This window comes from Corapipo altera, unplaced genomic scaffold, assembly GCF_003945725.1.
Source record: "Corapipo altera isolate COAL_440 unplaced genomic scaffold, ASM394572v1 22, whole genome shotgun sequence".
Classification (NCBI taxonomy): domain Eukaryota; kingdom Metazoa; phylum Chordata; class Aves; order Passeriformes; family Pipridae; genus Corapipo; species Corapipo altera.
In genome coordinates this window covers 1,070,009-1,085,898 of record NW_020884886.1, presented here as the reverse complement: position 1 = coordinate 1,085,898, position 15,890 = coordinate 1,070,009, and the positions used below count along the sequence as shown (strand labels likewise).

At 39.4% G+C, this 15,890-nt stretch overlaps 1 protein-coding gene across 1 annotated transcript; it reads right to left on the bottom strand.

The window, feature by feature from the left end:
• Window positions 1–6,117: 6,117 nt before the first annotated feature.
• Window positions 6,118–15,889, bottom strand: ADRA2C (adrenoceptor alpha 2C; the record flags this gene model as incomplete). Its single annotated transcript, XM_027642596.1, has 1 exon — window positions 6,118–15,889. A coding segment is annotated over one exon (897 nt), but the record flags the coding sequence as incomplete, so codon positions are not given.
• Between the last annotated feature and the right edge of the window lies 1 nt (window position 15,890).

Here is a 15,890-nt window from a genome sequence, read left to right as displayed (position 1 = left end):
ATATTCTCAGCTGCATTTTAGAAGATAAAAATACAAAGCAATCTGTGCTTCAGTAATAATGATCTACTTATTTTTTATGTCTCCTTTTTAGTAAAATACTTTCACTCATGCATATGATTAAAAAGCCATCTTCCTGATCAGTTGGCTTTAGAGCTGTCACAAATTTTTCATCAAGTAATGTACAGTAGATGAGCCTGAACAGTTTACACTGATTGAATGATAGAAAGTGTTTTATTGATAGAACATATTATGAAAACACAAAGTATTGATGGCAGGGACTGAATAAAAAAAGGTATTGTTTTATGACAACAAAAGATTCCCTGAAATGATTTTCAAAAGCTGCTAAACCATAGCAATAGAAATTGGTTATAATCCAAGCAAAGAGATTTAACATAGGGCTTTTTGCTTGGGATCAGATGAAAGATTTTCAAAACCTAAAGTTATACATTTAGTGTCTAATAGTTTCTACAGTTATTTTAGTCCAGACTGAGGTTACCTGAATTCCAAGCTTAAGTTTTTGCCATGTTGATGGAACAGTTCTTTCTGAAAACAACTATTGTTTGAGCCAGCAAGTGCTATGTTGTAGCCATGTGTGTGGGTAGTCTTCCCCTTCAGAACTGTAGTTTGTTTAGTTAACTTTGGTGAAATCCAGATTCTGACAAAAGCATTAAAAAAGAGTCGAGAATAAAACAGAAGACAGAAATACGCCTGTCAGGTACTCACATTATCACCTCTGATCTTAGATGGAAAACTAGAACTAGGCTAGGTTTCTAGACTAGAAACCCTGGTATCTCATACAAAAATCTCTGAAAACAAGTGACTTTTTAGTCATCAGAAATTTTCATTCCAATCTTCCTACTGTTTCCCTTATTTGGATGTCAGGAATTTTTCAAGAAAAAAGATCCTGAAATTCTTAATTTTTTGCAGTTATGGATTTTTGTTTTCTCCATACTTCTGTAGCAAAACAGGAAAAAAATGTACAAGTAGGAAGGCAGGTGCAGAGGAATAAACATATAGAGAAAAGAGCTTTAAATCATATGGTTTGGGAGAGTTTTTCTCAAAATTGATTTTTTTTTTTCCATTTGAAAAAAAAAAAAGGAAATAGAAAAACTCTGGGAAACACTGTCAAAATGGGAGAATAATGTTGAAAACTAACTCCAGTTCTCTTGCTAGGTAGCCAGCAGTACAAAAAGGGATTCCATTTTTGTTAATTATTTTTTTTTCATTAAAATGCCTTTGAAAATTGACTCTAATCTGTGTGGTGGGATAGAGGAAAATCTTCCCCATTTGCTAGATTTAGATATATGCAAGTGAACCGTTGCTATGAGAGTAAAAATATCATAACCTGGTGAGAAACAGCACAAGGATCCCTCTGGAAACAGGATTGAAAGACTCCCGTTCTCAGTGACTTCAGCGATAGCTTGTTTTTTTCCTTTCCATCCACTGATCAGATGATCCTTCTAGTAACACCTCCACCCACCTCTCAAAGCTGCTCACAATATTCAGGGTTTCAGTAGAAGTCTGTCTCCCATCCCAAGAGATTTTCTTGCTTGGTCTTGCCAGACATATCACCAGCTGACCTGGTTCAGAGGTGCAGTTGGATTCAACTTGGCAGCCCACTGAGTTCAGTTCCTGACATTTGCAACATCTTCCACTGTTCTTGAAAACTGCTGCTAGTTATCACAAAAGTCTGTGTGCTCTCTCCCAGCAAAACCCTCTGTCAGCTCTGTCATACAGTTCTCATGCAGAGGAGGCATCAGCTATTGAGGCAGCTGAACACAGTAGTTGTGTAAAAATATACTCTACCTTTATAAGGTAAGAAGAGCTCATTCCCTTTCCCTCCCTCTGAGCCCCTGAATTCAACTACAATGATGGATCATTTCTAGAGGAATCATGAATAGTTGGCCCATGCAAGATGAATGCTCTTTGACAGCATATTTCCATTTCATGAATGAATGATGCTTTCTGCTCTACAGTCTCTTCACAGGATTTGCTAATCAATATTCTAAGGCTACATAAGACTGGAGCTATAAATTCTTCAGTATTTCTCTACCTGATTTTGCAAGAACTAGAAATATAAGAACTGTATTTTACTGTTATATATGCTGAATCTATTGGTTTATAGTAGGCTATTGCAATCATAGCTTCAGCAAAACCATAGTTGGTGTTTTAAGAGCCCAGTTGACCTAAGCACTAATTGTCTCAAATATTTTGGAGGTTGAAATGTCACATACTGTTTTTCTGAGCAGAAATGAAGCTTTTCAAAAAAATGGAGGAAAACCTGAGTAATCTGCAACAGAATATTTAGTCACTGATTAAGTGATTCCTATTTCATGAGGTGGTTTCTCCTAGGCCCCACTTGGAAGCTGAGGTTGATGGACTAATAGTCATCTGTAGCTGGTGCACACTGCAGAACTGGTATCCTCCGTGTTCTTTCTTATGTATTTCTCAAATTTATCCCCAGATATACCTACTGAAATAAAGAATTGTTTTACTGTATTGCAGAACTCTGGATCTAAAAGATTACAAGAAGGCAGCAGCATCTCTGTTACTTTGTGCAGGTGCAGTTGTGAATGATAGGAGCGAACCTGCTTGTGTTTCTGAGCTCTAAAATCAGTTAATTCAATTGCAGTGCAGGACTCATCTATTTGAAATGAACAGGAGTCTGTAAATGCCAGCTTACAGTCATTTTGCTACTTTATTTCCCTGCACTTGCTGCACTTTTGCAGGGGATTTGTGGAACGGGGGGAAACGTGAGGGAACTAAAAAGAGAAAGGGACATTCATTAAAAAAAGTAACATGATAATTAATGGGTATTAAAGAGAAGCAGTCAGGGGCCTATAAAACCAATATCCTATCATTAAGGAAGGCAATTCAGTTATAGAATCAGTGCACAGGCAATTACATTCTTGTCGAGGGACCCTGAGGCTATTCATGGAAATATTTACCTGACTCTCTTGCTCCTTAAAAAAAGAATAAAAGTAGAACTTGAGCACAAAATCAAACTTTTAAAAGGACATGACAAATTTACATATACACATTATCAATTTAAGGGAACAATTTACATTTTTAACAATATCAAAAAAACCCATATTGTTATCCTGAACTGTACTTTATTTTTCCACAGTGTAACTTTTAAGTGCTTGAGTCGAATGTTCAGCTAGCATATAAAGAAAGCACTCATCACTTGTTTAAAAATGTCTTATTTCTGATATTTTAATCTTGGGACATAAGTAGTTGTCATTGTAGGATGTGCAATTGCTTGGGAAATAGTTATAAAAATAACTTCAAAGAATAGAAACAGAGTACACTGATTTAGAAGTCTCATGAGTGCAGTGTTCTGGGTATACGTAGACAAAACGTTGATATTTATCATTCCAAGTTTTTTCCACATTCAGATAATTTGTCATTATTTGTATCCTGAGGAGGAATCAGGCTTCCAGACATCCAACTTGCCCATAAGAAACCCCCAAACAGTAACTTTTCTAGACTTACCAAAGTCTCAATTCAAGCACTGTTCCCAGAACCACAGCTCCCACAGAGCTCCTTCCCAACACTGTACCACAGACAGTGAGAGGTTTCCACACTGAATATTTACAAATAACAGGAACTTTAACTAAGCAGAAAAATATAAGGCAAAAGTTTTCTTCTAAAAACTGTTCTGACCTTTAGCTGTAATTATAGAAACATTTAGACTGGAAAAGACTTAAGATTGAGTCCAACCACTAACCCAGCACTGCCAAGTCCACCACTAAACCATGTCCCAAAGTGCCACATCTACATGTCTTGTAAAATTACCTCCAGAGATAGTGACTCAGATACTTCCTTGGGCAGCCTGTTCCTTTTGGGCATCTCGATAACCCTTTAGGTGAAGAACTTTTTTACTAATATCCAGCCTAAACCTCCCCTGGTGCAACTTGAAGCCATTTCCTCTTGTCCTTTTACTTGTTCCTTGGGAAAAGAGACTGAGGCATCCACTGATAAATGGTCAGTTCTGTGGTATCTTTGGTAGATATATAAATTAGCAAACTCAAAGTTTTTAGAGATACTTCAGTGAAGCTGGACATAAAATAGACATTGATGATACATATTGCAACCCTCAGCAATTCAAGTCATTTAAAGCAAAGCCAGAAGACAAATGAACAAATGAACTCCTTAATGTGTAGTACCTCAGTACTCCTCAACTTTTTATTATTTCTTTTTCTAAAAATAATGATCTAGGACTCCTGTAGTGGTTTTTTTTGCTCATAACTTTCAAAAGTATTTACGAATTAAGTAATATTGTGTACATACTGTAATGAAACAAAGAGGCAAATGATTGAAATGAAAGGTTCAAAGCATATAGCACACTGGGTAAGAGGCCAGCAATGGAACTAGATACAAATCCTTGTCCAAGGCTCAATAATTTCTCTATTTGCTGTTAACTTCTTATAAAATAGAGTGTTAAAATTTTTGGGCTCAGAACTAACACTTTTACCTTTATCAAAGGTTAAATAAAACTGCTGGCATTTAAAAGTATTTTTGGAGTCACCATCATGACAGAATTGGGTCTCAAAGGGTTTTCTGAACTTTCTGAGGCCAAGTGGGAGCGCAAATGGTACCAGGTGCTTTTAAGAGACAGTGGAACTTCTTAAAAGCAGTGGAGGTGGGCAGAAAGAAATGGGTTTGATAACTAAACAGAACAGTGCATTTATCATCTGTAGCAATGGGACCTGTGCTCTGTCGATCCCATGAATAAGACTGCCTCAGTGGTGTCCACAGACCAGAGACTCCAGCAAGCAGCTGCTCATACCTTGCTGCAGATTTGGCCCCAGGCATCTTGTTTCTTGGGTGGACACAGGGAGGAATTAGATACTTTATATTGTACTTGTGCAAGCTGTATCAAGGATTATATCTGTATATTAAGAGTATTTCTGGCCTTGTGATATATTTAGTGGCAACCTTATAACTTACATTGCCGTGCCTCACAAGAGCATCTGCATTGTAATCACAGAGAAACATTACTGGCATTTTGAAAGGAAAAAAAGGATTTTCAATTCCAGATATGACATTATATTCATAAATTCTTCAGTTAGCACCTGATCCTCTGAAATGCCACTTCTACAGAGTCAGGCACCTTCCATGCAAAAATGAATGGGGAATGAAGCAACATGTCATGGGCAGGGATTTCCCATTGCTCAGGTTTTAACTAAAGTCTTCAGCTATGTATGGAAATACACTTATTTCCTTGTTATTTTTATTCCACTCACAGCAGCTGTGGTGAGACTCGGTGCTTTAGAAACTATATTCTTCACTACTTCAGAGTCAGTAGATCGGGAAGATACATTTGACCTACTGGACATAAACATAGTTTGTTTTATTTGGGAAAAACAAACCAACCAACCAAAAGCAATATTTTGGCTGGAGTTCTAAAGAAAATGTCTGTAAAATATTTGTATGTGACTGTGCCTCTACTGTGTTATGGGCTGTGAGGGAATGGAATTTTGCAGGGGAAGGCAACATGTTGTAGGGCTCTCTAGTTACTAAATTAATTCGAAACAAAGAAAAGATTTGTGTACTGGATCCAGTCAAATGTGTGTTAGACAGAATTGGTACACAGATGACATAAAAGTTCTAGAGATTTAAAAGGGCTAAGGGTTTGCCCATGTATAGCAATATATGTGCATTTTTCCATAGAATATTACTTTGATGCTATCCAGACACTAGGACTTTTATTTATTATTAGGAGGAAACAGGTCTTAGAGTGATAGTCTAATTCAGGTTGGAAGGGACCTCCACATGCCTCTAGCCCAGTCTCCTGCTCAAAAGTAGGGTCAGTTGTAAGGCCAAACCAGGTTACTCAGGGCATTATCCAGTTGTGTCTGAAAAACCTCTAAAAACAGACAGTACAGCCTTTCTGGGCAACCAAGGTATTTTATTACATAACACAAAAAAACCTCAGGGATAAGTAAATGCATTGAGTTAATCAAGTTGTGCTTGATTAATCAGAGAACAAAATGGTTAATTTGAATCCAAAAGTCCTAATGACTCTTCAATATGTTTATTCCCAACATTTAAGGTTTTTGGTTTTGTTGTTTGATTTTTGGTTTGTTTGGTTTTTCTTTTTTTTTTTTTTTTCATTACCAAAATAGAAAAGGAACAGCTATTCTTGTAGTCCTGTTAAATGTCTTTTCTGTTTGTTTCTTCTCTGAAAGAAGGGGGGCTGGGGGAAGCAATTTCTGTGATTAATTAGTAGTAACTTTTACCACAACAGAAATCTATTTAATACACAAAATGTTCTGGCACTTTTTGAAAACATTGTAACCTGAGGGAAGCCTCAACCTATGTGTCTATCAGTTATGTCAAGCTGGAGATGGCAGAATTAGGTAAGAATGAACTGCTGCTGAACTCTTCAACAGACAGGTTCCTTTTCCTTTGATATTTACTATGCATGACTACTTTTTAAAATTACTTTTAAATCCTTTTTTTCCCTTTAAGACTATAATTGGGGATAATCCTATTCCTTATTATGAAAAGTATGAGTTTGATAGACATTGACTGACACTTCTGAAGGAGGTAAACACTGTCAGCAACCCACCTCTGTACAAAACATTCACCTGGCACTCAAATTCCCTCTATAGTCATAACTTTACCTGAAAAATATACAGAGTAGCCCCAAATGCTTGTTCCCAACAGTATTGCCAGTTAGGGTTTCCATCATGCCTAATGTTGGAATCATATATGTTATTTCTTGACCCTTCAACCTTTACTTTTCATTGAGTTTCCAGGTAATTTCTGGATTAGGAAGGCATAGGTTCAGTAATCTCAAGGGAGGTCACCTTCAAGTCTGAGAAAATGATGATCCAGCGATCCAAACTGTATCCTGAGAGACTTGCACTAAAAGGAATGGGAAATAATAAAGATCTCTGGGCTTATAATTTTTTTTTTTAATTTTTCCTGAATTTGGGCCTTGACCCATAAATAAGGTTGGTTATTTCAGTGACTAGTTTTGGAGGATCTTGGGTAGATTTTTTTTTTTAAGTAGTATTTGTGATTTCTGTACTTTGCCACAAGTACAGAAAAAGTCCACCCCTTCAGGGTATAAATCATAGGTCAGAGTTATTCCCTGAGGGTACTTGTTCAGCACACAGGAAAAACAGGCATCTAGAAATGGTAGTGTGAATCCAGCACTGGTGACTAAAACCACAAACACAGCCCTTAAAAAAACAGTAGCAATGTTAGTGCTTCCCTAGAAACTGGAGGCAGTGCCTTCCTTCTTCCTTATTCTGCAAAATTCAAACTGCATGAGCTACCTACCAGATGGAGACAAGCAAAGGAGAGAAACATTCAGTTTGCGTATCCTGAGAGGATTCACGTGCAAGTTCTGCAGAACTGTGACATTCACAGAAACAGAACTCTCAAGCACAGGCAGAACTTTATACACTGGAGCTTAGAAGGCATCTGAGAATCAATAGGTGGGTTTGCAATTGGAAGGATCCATGTAAAGCAGAAGCTTGTTAAGATTTACCTACCTAAATGCCTTAATCTTTTGGTTTCTCATCAGAAAAAAGGGCATGACAATCCCTCCTTAATGCATAAAGGCACTGACAGACTAAGTACAACAAAGGTTATGAAGCATTTAGATAATGGAGCTCAGAGTTGAGTGCCCATAAACCCAGGGGCCTGAGCTACCCAAGATCCAGGAGCCTGGAAGTCTCGGCTTCCTGGCACCTCATCCAGCAGTCTGCCCAGGAGCCAGCCAGCCAAGCCAGTAGGCAGTCAGGCCCACAAAAGCTGATTAAAGGTCTCCTGGTTTCCATTATATATGGGGTAAACCAGACACATTCTTTAAAGAAGGATCATTTTTCATCAAACTGGCTTTTTTTTTTTGTTTACAGAAAAACATGCCATCAGGAATATTTAATCACTTTTATTGCAAATTGTGTTGTTAAAACAACACATCCTGTTTCTCTGATGTGCCATGTGACAAATCCAAAGTAGTGTCTGATGGATTGACTAAAAGTCTCCCTTTAATTACCTACAGAAATTGCTGTCGATGTAAACAAATCAGTGTCAACCTTAGGGAATGCACCTTTATAGACACTTTGAAACTCTGCACACAAACATTTATTGGTGATAAAACTGTGTGGCTTGGAGTCAGTCGAGAATTTGTAGTAACTCCTGTTATGCCACTACAGGTACTTACACACAGCACAGCATGGAAGCACCTCACAGGTAGTCTTCTGGAGAACCCTCCCAGCAGAGCTGAGAGGAGGAGAGTGTCATTTGCCCTTTGTAGATCAGACACTGAGGCACACGATGTAAAGCACAGCAAGCATGGTTGTGTATGGTAGTCAGACTGAAACCAAGGACTGGTTTAAAGAGTGCAAAAAGGGAGCAGAAAGACAAGGTGAGTGTGTCTGCTCCAGTGGAAAGTGATTCAATACGCACGTATTTTCGTTCTCTAATCTTTGCTGGACACTTGAAATTGTTCCTCTCAGTAGAGCTGCAAGGGCCCCAACAGAAAAGCTCCACACACTGTTAGCAACCGAATCTGATGAGAGACACATCAGAATAGGTGGTCTCAGATAGGGCATCCCCACCAGAGACAAGATTAAGCCTTAGTTTCCTTAGTTCAGCTGTGCTGCTTTCTTTTAGAATTTACCTGGAGTGGCTGGGGTTTTTCAGGATTTCTAATATTCCTCCAAGTATTTGACATGTGTTTGCTTTCCAGATAGAGAATGTCCTTGTGGAATGAGAGTGTTAGTCTACTGAGAGATAAAAAGCTAGATCAAATAAAACATTTATGTGCCAAAAGGAAAGGCATTTTAGCTGCATCACCTTTATAAATAGTCTATTGGTGAAAGCACTCAGTGAGGAAGTGGGAGACCTCAGTATTAATTTCTTACTCGAGCAGACTAGGTTGAAAGGGATGCTGTGCTGAGTGTTCCGCTACAGAGCAAATAATTTGCAATGTTGGGTCAAAGGCACAGAGAACTAAAACATGAGAAGCATGTCCCCACAGTCTAGGGTTAGCCCCTCGATTAAGTGTGCTGTACATCTTGGAACCGGTCAGGTTATTAATTCTCTGATTCATGTCACTTACCACCAAAAGACCTACTTCTAGCAGCCTGCTTTCTAATGTATTAGAGGAGACTTAACAGGATGGAGGCAAATATGAATCCTCATCTTATTCTTGTTGTCAACAGGGTGAACAGCTTTCTCTGTCAGCAGACAGCTATCAGGAAAGAGCATCATGCAAAATGAATGACTGCTGTTCAGAAAAATGCTGAAACACAACTAATTGATTTTGATGTAGCAGGCAGCTACATTTGATTTGTGCCGTTTACATTCAGGACCTATAATAAACCATTTTTGTTAAGAGAGGTACATATAAACAAATTGAATTAAATGTTGGTCTACTTTTCATTAGATTTTTCAGACAAGTGTAGTAAAGAAAATTGCTTTACAGTAGAATGCTATTTATTAAGAGAAAAGCTCTCTTTTTTTCTAGTGTAAACAGTATCATCAGTGTAGTCTGTTAAAAACAAGCTTCTGCAATTTTGCATTGATTTCTGTTTTCCAAAAGAGAAAAATGTGGTGGTGGAAGAAAGACTGGTATTGCAGTAAGATGTTAGGTCAGGACTAAGACACCAGGTTTCCATACCTACTATTTTCCATGCCTCTCTGTCTTTTTTTTCTGTAAGATACTGACAATCTTTCTTTACCTTATAAACCATTGTGCAGTTGAATTAAAAAATGTCTGGAATAGTGTAGTGAAGGATATGTGCCAGCGAGAGAAAAACTACTTAAAATGTCTTCTGTCATATTCTAAGCGCTGCCTCTTCAAACAAAGTCAGTGTACCAACTGTAGGTATTACCTTAATTCAGATCAAGCATGGTAGTCACTGTGTGTTGAAGACACCTCACAGTAACAATTATTCACCCACTGGAGGACAGGGCATCCGGTACAAACATCTGAACAAGACTCTCTGAGAAATTTGCCACTTATTGCTTCCTTAAAAAGCAGTATTTCTACTGTTTCCATGGTTTTTACCTCTCTAAGACTTTCTTAGGAGTTCAAAGTGTTTGGGACCCACAAAATTAAAGCCAGCCCAGTTATCAGAATAGGATCTAGGGAAATTTCACAATATACCTGTGACTCTTCAAACTCCTGATTACTCCTTTTTCACATGCTTTAAGTGTCAGGCTCTCCTATTTCTGCCCTGAAACAGAGATATGCAGGGTGTATAATATGAACTGATGCTTTTTGCTAAAACTAGACTATATTCAGTGTAGCATTATTGATGCTACATAGCCTTTGGGTCCAAGTGCCAAACTGTATTTTTGGCTTAATTTCAAGGACAAAGGACAAATTTAAGCTTGGCGTTGAACACTGAAGTGAGCAATCCTTTATCTGCCCTCTCCTGTGTCATCTTTTGTATGGTCTAGCTGACCCACACATCTGAAAGGCAAATCATTTGCTATTGTGCAACAAAAAAAAGACAAATTCCTTTCCTGTACTTGACTGCAGTGCAAAGAAGGTATGTAAATACTAATTCCCCCAGTGTTGTGGGTTGCCACTTCCTCATGCACTGTTCCCCCTCCAAATTAGAGCTTATTGCCTGAAGCATATATTTGCTTTCTGCTCACCAACCAGGTCACAATAAGCAACCACGAAAACAAACTCACAGATAGCATCTGGCCTTCCTCTTGCACAGCTTGTAGGTGTTCTCTCCTTCTTGAGAGTAGTCATAGTTTAAGGTCAGAACATTCTTCTGAAATGCATGTTGTTACTCACATTTCCTACAAAATCCTTACACTTGTCAGCTGCTGTTCTAACCAATGCCAACTTCCACAGACCAACAGTTTTCTTCTCTGAAAGACAGATGCAAGCAGGTAATGCTCTTCACACAGCTTATACTAAAAATATACAATAGAGTTTGTTCCTCTGGTTATATAGTCAGAAAAACCTTAATCCACATCTTCTATGGGTTTGAACAACAGAAAAAGTTAAGTGGAGAGGATTGTATTCCTTCTGTTCTCCTACATTTACGCACAAATGTTTGCTTAAATTCCTCAGGCACAGTTACTAAAAAAGAGGCAGTGTCTACGGAAGCTCCTAAAGTCCTTGCCCACACTGAGTAGTTTCTTCACTCACAAGTAAACTGAAGTTTCCTGGGATTACTCACAAAGGATAATACAGGCCAATCTCGGCAAAGCTGCATTTAGTCTTTTACTTCAGATCGGCTTCTCAGAAATCTCAAGTCCTCTTGCAGCAACATAATTCTTATGAACAGAGATCACACAGAACAACAAGGGCCTGCTTCTTAATTCAGACGCTGATTTAAAACTGTGATCCTGTCAAATCTCCTATATATGAGGCCCCTTCTATCTGCCTCAAGCCTTGAAGAGGCTAATTCTGCGTTTCTCACACACGCAAAACTCCCACAGAGGCAGCTGAAGGACAGCAGCACTGAGTTCCCATCCCAGCTAAGTGACACTGTTCGATATTTCAATACCCAACCAACAATGGCACTGTTCAGAAAATTGTTTTTGAAAATGAAACATTAACTTCTCACTTAAGACTGACAGAAAATTTTCTTCATGGTGAAATGAGCAAATGAAGAGTTAAGGATGAGGTACTTGTTAAAATCGATATGGCTTCACAGCAACAGTTCATTCTTCCACAACAGTAGAGAGTGTTTCAGCCAGCTCATCAGACGTGATCAAAGAAACAACTTGACGCATTTAAAACATAAAGTATCTTCTCCCTTTTTTTTTTGAGCAAAAGCTGCATAGACTATTTTTTCCCATATATGCTATTAGTCAACTTACAGTTGAAGCACAACCACAGTGTAGCAGAGCTGACAACTTTTTATGAAAAGTTAACACCACACAATATGTTACAAACAAATTCCAGTCTTCAGCTATTACAAGTAATAAGAGAACACTGTAATTAAAAAAAATAAATCAGCCCCATTTTACTTGAAGCATATTCAGTCGTTATATTAAAAACAATTTTTATAGAAATCCTCTGTATTCACTAATTTAGGGGGAAATGCACTTAAAAGGGGTGTAAACTGCACATCTTTATTGATGAATATTACTTTTTATCTAGCTCAGAAGAAATAAGATCCTTTTGAAGCACTGAATCAGATTAGAAAGATTGAAATTGTGTTGAGAAATAGATTAAACCCACAGAAAATGCCCTGTTTTTAAATATGCTGCTGCACATAGATATTCATTATTTGCATCAACCCCTTTTAAACTTTTGGAAGTGCAAAACAAAAACAGAAGTATCATTTCCTTTATGTTTATAATGACCACAGAATATTTTTATCGCAGAGAACTTACTTTTAAGGCACATCAGTCATTCCATTTATACTTTATGTCAATTAAAATCTGACTGTCAATTAAATTTCACCTCCAGATTCCCTAAATTCTACAAGGGAAAAAAAAAAAAGAAGTACTCTGTTTACAGGCCACAATCTCATTTCAAAAGCAGTGCAACAGTGAAACCACTCTGAGTCTGCAGACTGGGAAAACCCTCTAAACCAGCAGTAAGTGACAAAAGCAGACCTTCATCTTGGCAGAAACGGGCATCTCTAATGAAGCCATCCAGGAGCTCAGAGGTAGTAGCCAGGTACCATAGGTTGCTTTGGTGATTATATAGTTTCTTCAGATTAAACAAACCTGAACTTTTTAGCTACATCGTTACCTACAAATAATAGGAGCTTGTTTCAGCTCTTCTTGATGTAACTTTAAAAAGAATTCTCCATTTTGCAAAAGAGAAAATGGCTTGTAATTTCCTCCTCTCTGTTGTTATTTTTTCCTCTCACTTCTCTGCCTCAGGTACATATTTGTACCAAACCATTTGTTATTTAAACTATGCTCAAATCTTTTCACACTCTGAGCATTATTTCAAGAAAGTATCCAGGCAGTTATGCACTTAGGACTTTGAAAATGTCTCAGCTGTTTCTTTAGTGAAATCAAGCAAACTTCTAATGCATTTGGTGCAATCATCTAATACCTACTTCAGCAGAACTCTCACTTGAACATGAGTCTGCTGAATGAACACCAGAACTTCAGCCACTGACAATCTCCTTTTCCAGGGTTAAGCGAACCAAATGCTTATTATGAAAAACTGATGAAACAAAGTGACTGCTCTATCATTTCTCCTTATGACACAGAGATTTCAAGAGAAGAGAGGCTACAGACAGAGAGAACAGAGGGAGTAAGGAAAGGGATATCTAATGATTCTCAGGTATAGATTCAATTTAGCTGTTTTCAGAAGCCTGTTGTGTGTGATTAGATTTCATTCTTTCAAAGAGTTGTTTGCTATGGAAAGGTTCATTTGAGGCAGATGCCAAATCCTGCTGCCAATGGAAGGAGTGATACACATAGAATGGAGCAGTATTTACCCCGTAAACAGAATACACACCTTGCAGCAGCACAGCTGGAGAAGGGATGTAAATGCTCAGCTGAGTCTTACACTTGATATGCATCCAGTGATGAATGTACAGACACCAGTCCCTGCCTCTCATTCTCTTCATTGCACTTTATGACATTATATAAACCCATGGGAAATATGGTTTGCTTTAATAACTATTCAAACTATACTCCCCTCTTCCTCCCTCCTCCCAACAAAATCCTCTGAAATCATAAACTAGAAATGCAAACAAGAGAAGAGAAAGCAAGCAACACTAATACTAAAGGTTTGGAACAGCTGCACCTTCTTTTGAGATTTGTTCACATACGACACTGACAATCTGCAATGTATGCTTCTTATTAAAAAATAAATATAAAGGATTTAGTTGTCCTAAGACTGTAAATATGAAGGATTTAAAGACCTTAGTGGTGTGGTGATTGCTCTTCCTCTGAAAATCTGCATAGCAGACTGCCTTCAACTGCCTGTCTGAGAGCAGCACAAATCCAGCCCTGAGATTAGCCTTTTGAGGGGCACTGAAAAAGAGGGAGAGGACAGGGGGGAAGTTCCCCAGGGCACATGCAAGTGAAAACTTGGTTTTTTTTCTTTTATCTCAGAAAATGTTATCCAAAGTCACCAAAATCACTTTTTTTTCACTATCTGCTCCAGGACAACAAGGTCCCTAGGACACTGATCTGAGAGGGATGGAGCAGGAATTTACTGCCTGGCAATCCATCAGGGGCAAATGAGGTCATGTGGTGTATGTGCTCTTTTTCATATTTCATGAAAAAATGCAAGACTCCTAGGTTTGTCCCACTGAATAATCAAAAACTATGGGAAGAGAGGAAAAATGTTTCCCATCCAGCTCTATAGGCAAGACTTCTCCAAAGGAAAAGAAAACCCCATGCTTTCTGTTTGACTTCATGCCTTGTGCAAAATCATGATTCAGAAGGTTTTAACAGTACAAAGGTTTATTTAGAAAAGAGTTTGGATTGTTCTTTAGGGTTTTTTGGCAAACATTTAAATCCTTTCATAACTCAAAACACTGTCAGTGCCTGGTACTTTGCACTTTCCTTCCCCACACAAGCAGTAAAAGCCAATTTCTTACTGGGACAAATCCACCATAGGCCCCAACTGCTCTATTTATAAATACTGAAATCTCCACCATCACTGCCACTTAACCCTTTCCTCTTGAAGTCTGGTTTTGTTTTTCCACAAAACTCCAGAGCCCATAAAAGCTCACTGCCTCCCAGACTCAGTGTCTTAGCCTATTTTCTTCTGCAGGCTCCCCACACCCTCCATCAGGGCTCAAAGACAATCACTCCCCTCCCCATTTACCCATCCAAACTCCAGCACTGCTCCTCCAGCACCATGTCGCCCTTCTGTACCACAGTGAATGCCCTCAGCCTCCCCAACACCATCCCTGTAACCCACAGCATCACCCTGCTCCACCAAGGGGGCCAGCCCTCTTCCCTCTCTCTAAGCCCAAACCCCATGTTCTCTTCCCTCCCTTCTTCTCCAGCATAGAGCCTTCTCCTTCTCTTTTAACTCTATTCCTTCTCGAGGCAAATCCATCCCTCCAGCTCAGTGCCGGAAGTTCTTCTTCTTCTTCTTAAAAAGAATGTGTTTAAAGGACCTGCGAAAGTCCTGATTGAAGATGGTGTAGATGACTGGGTTGAGGGAGCTATTGCAATACCCAATCCAGAAGAAGAACTTGAAGAGAGTTTCAGGGACCTCGCATGCCTCCCGGCAAATACCATAGAGGCTGTAGCTGAAGAAGAAAGGGAACCAGCAAACTACAAAGACCCCCATGACAACAGCCAGCACAAAAGTGAAGCGTTTCTCCCGGGCCTGGGCAACTTTCTTACGGCAGATGCTGCTACGCTTCCGGCGACGGCGATATGAGAAGAACTGCATGGAGCGATTGCTGGCGCGGGACAGGCGGCTACTGGAGTGCTTGGAGGAGTATGAGTAGGAGAAGGACTGGCTCTTGCTGCTCTTGCGGGGATGCTCCTCCCGGCTCCGCCTCCGCCTGCTTTCTGAGGTGCTGCTCTCCTCCAGCTCAATGTCCTCCAGCTCAGAGGCTTTGCGCCAGTGGTGAACTGAATAATGTCCATTCTCTCCCAGCTGCATCCTCATGGACGTGCAGCCACCAGCAGTGCGGCTCAAGCCATTCTCAGTCTGGGAGGACCCCTCTGGCATCGTACGCTTCTCAGAGAGGGTCCTGGTCCTTAGCTTGGCCACGCGGTAGATGCGGATATAGACCAACACCATGATGAGGCAGGGGGCAAAGAAAGAGCCTATGCAAGAAGAAAGGATGTACCATGTCTCGTCATTGAGCTTGCACTGGGGAAAGACATCTCCTTCAGGGTCCCGGTACACGGAGATCAATGGCGGGAAGGAGATGATGGCTGAAATGAGCCAGACCGTGAGGATGATGGCCTTGATCCGCCGGGGTGTCCGTTTGAGGTTGTACTCCACC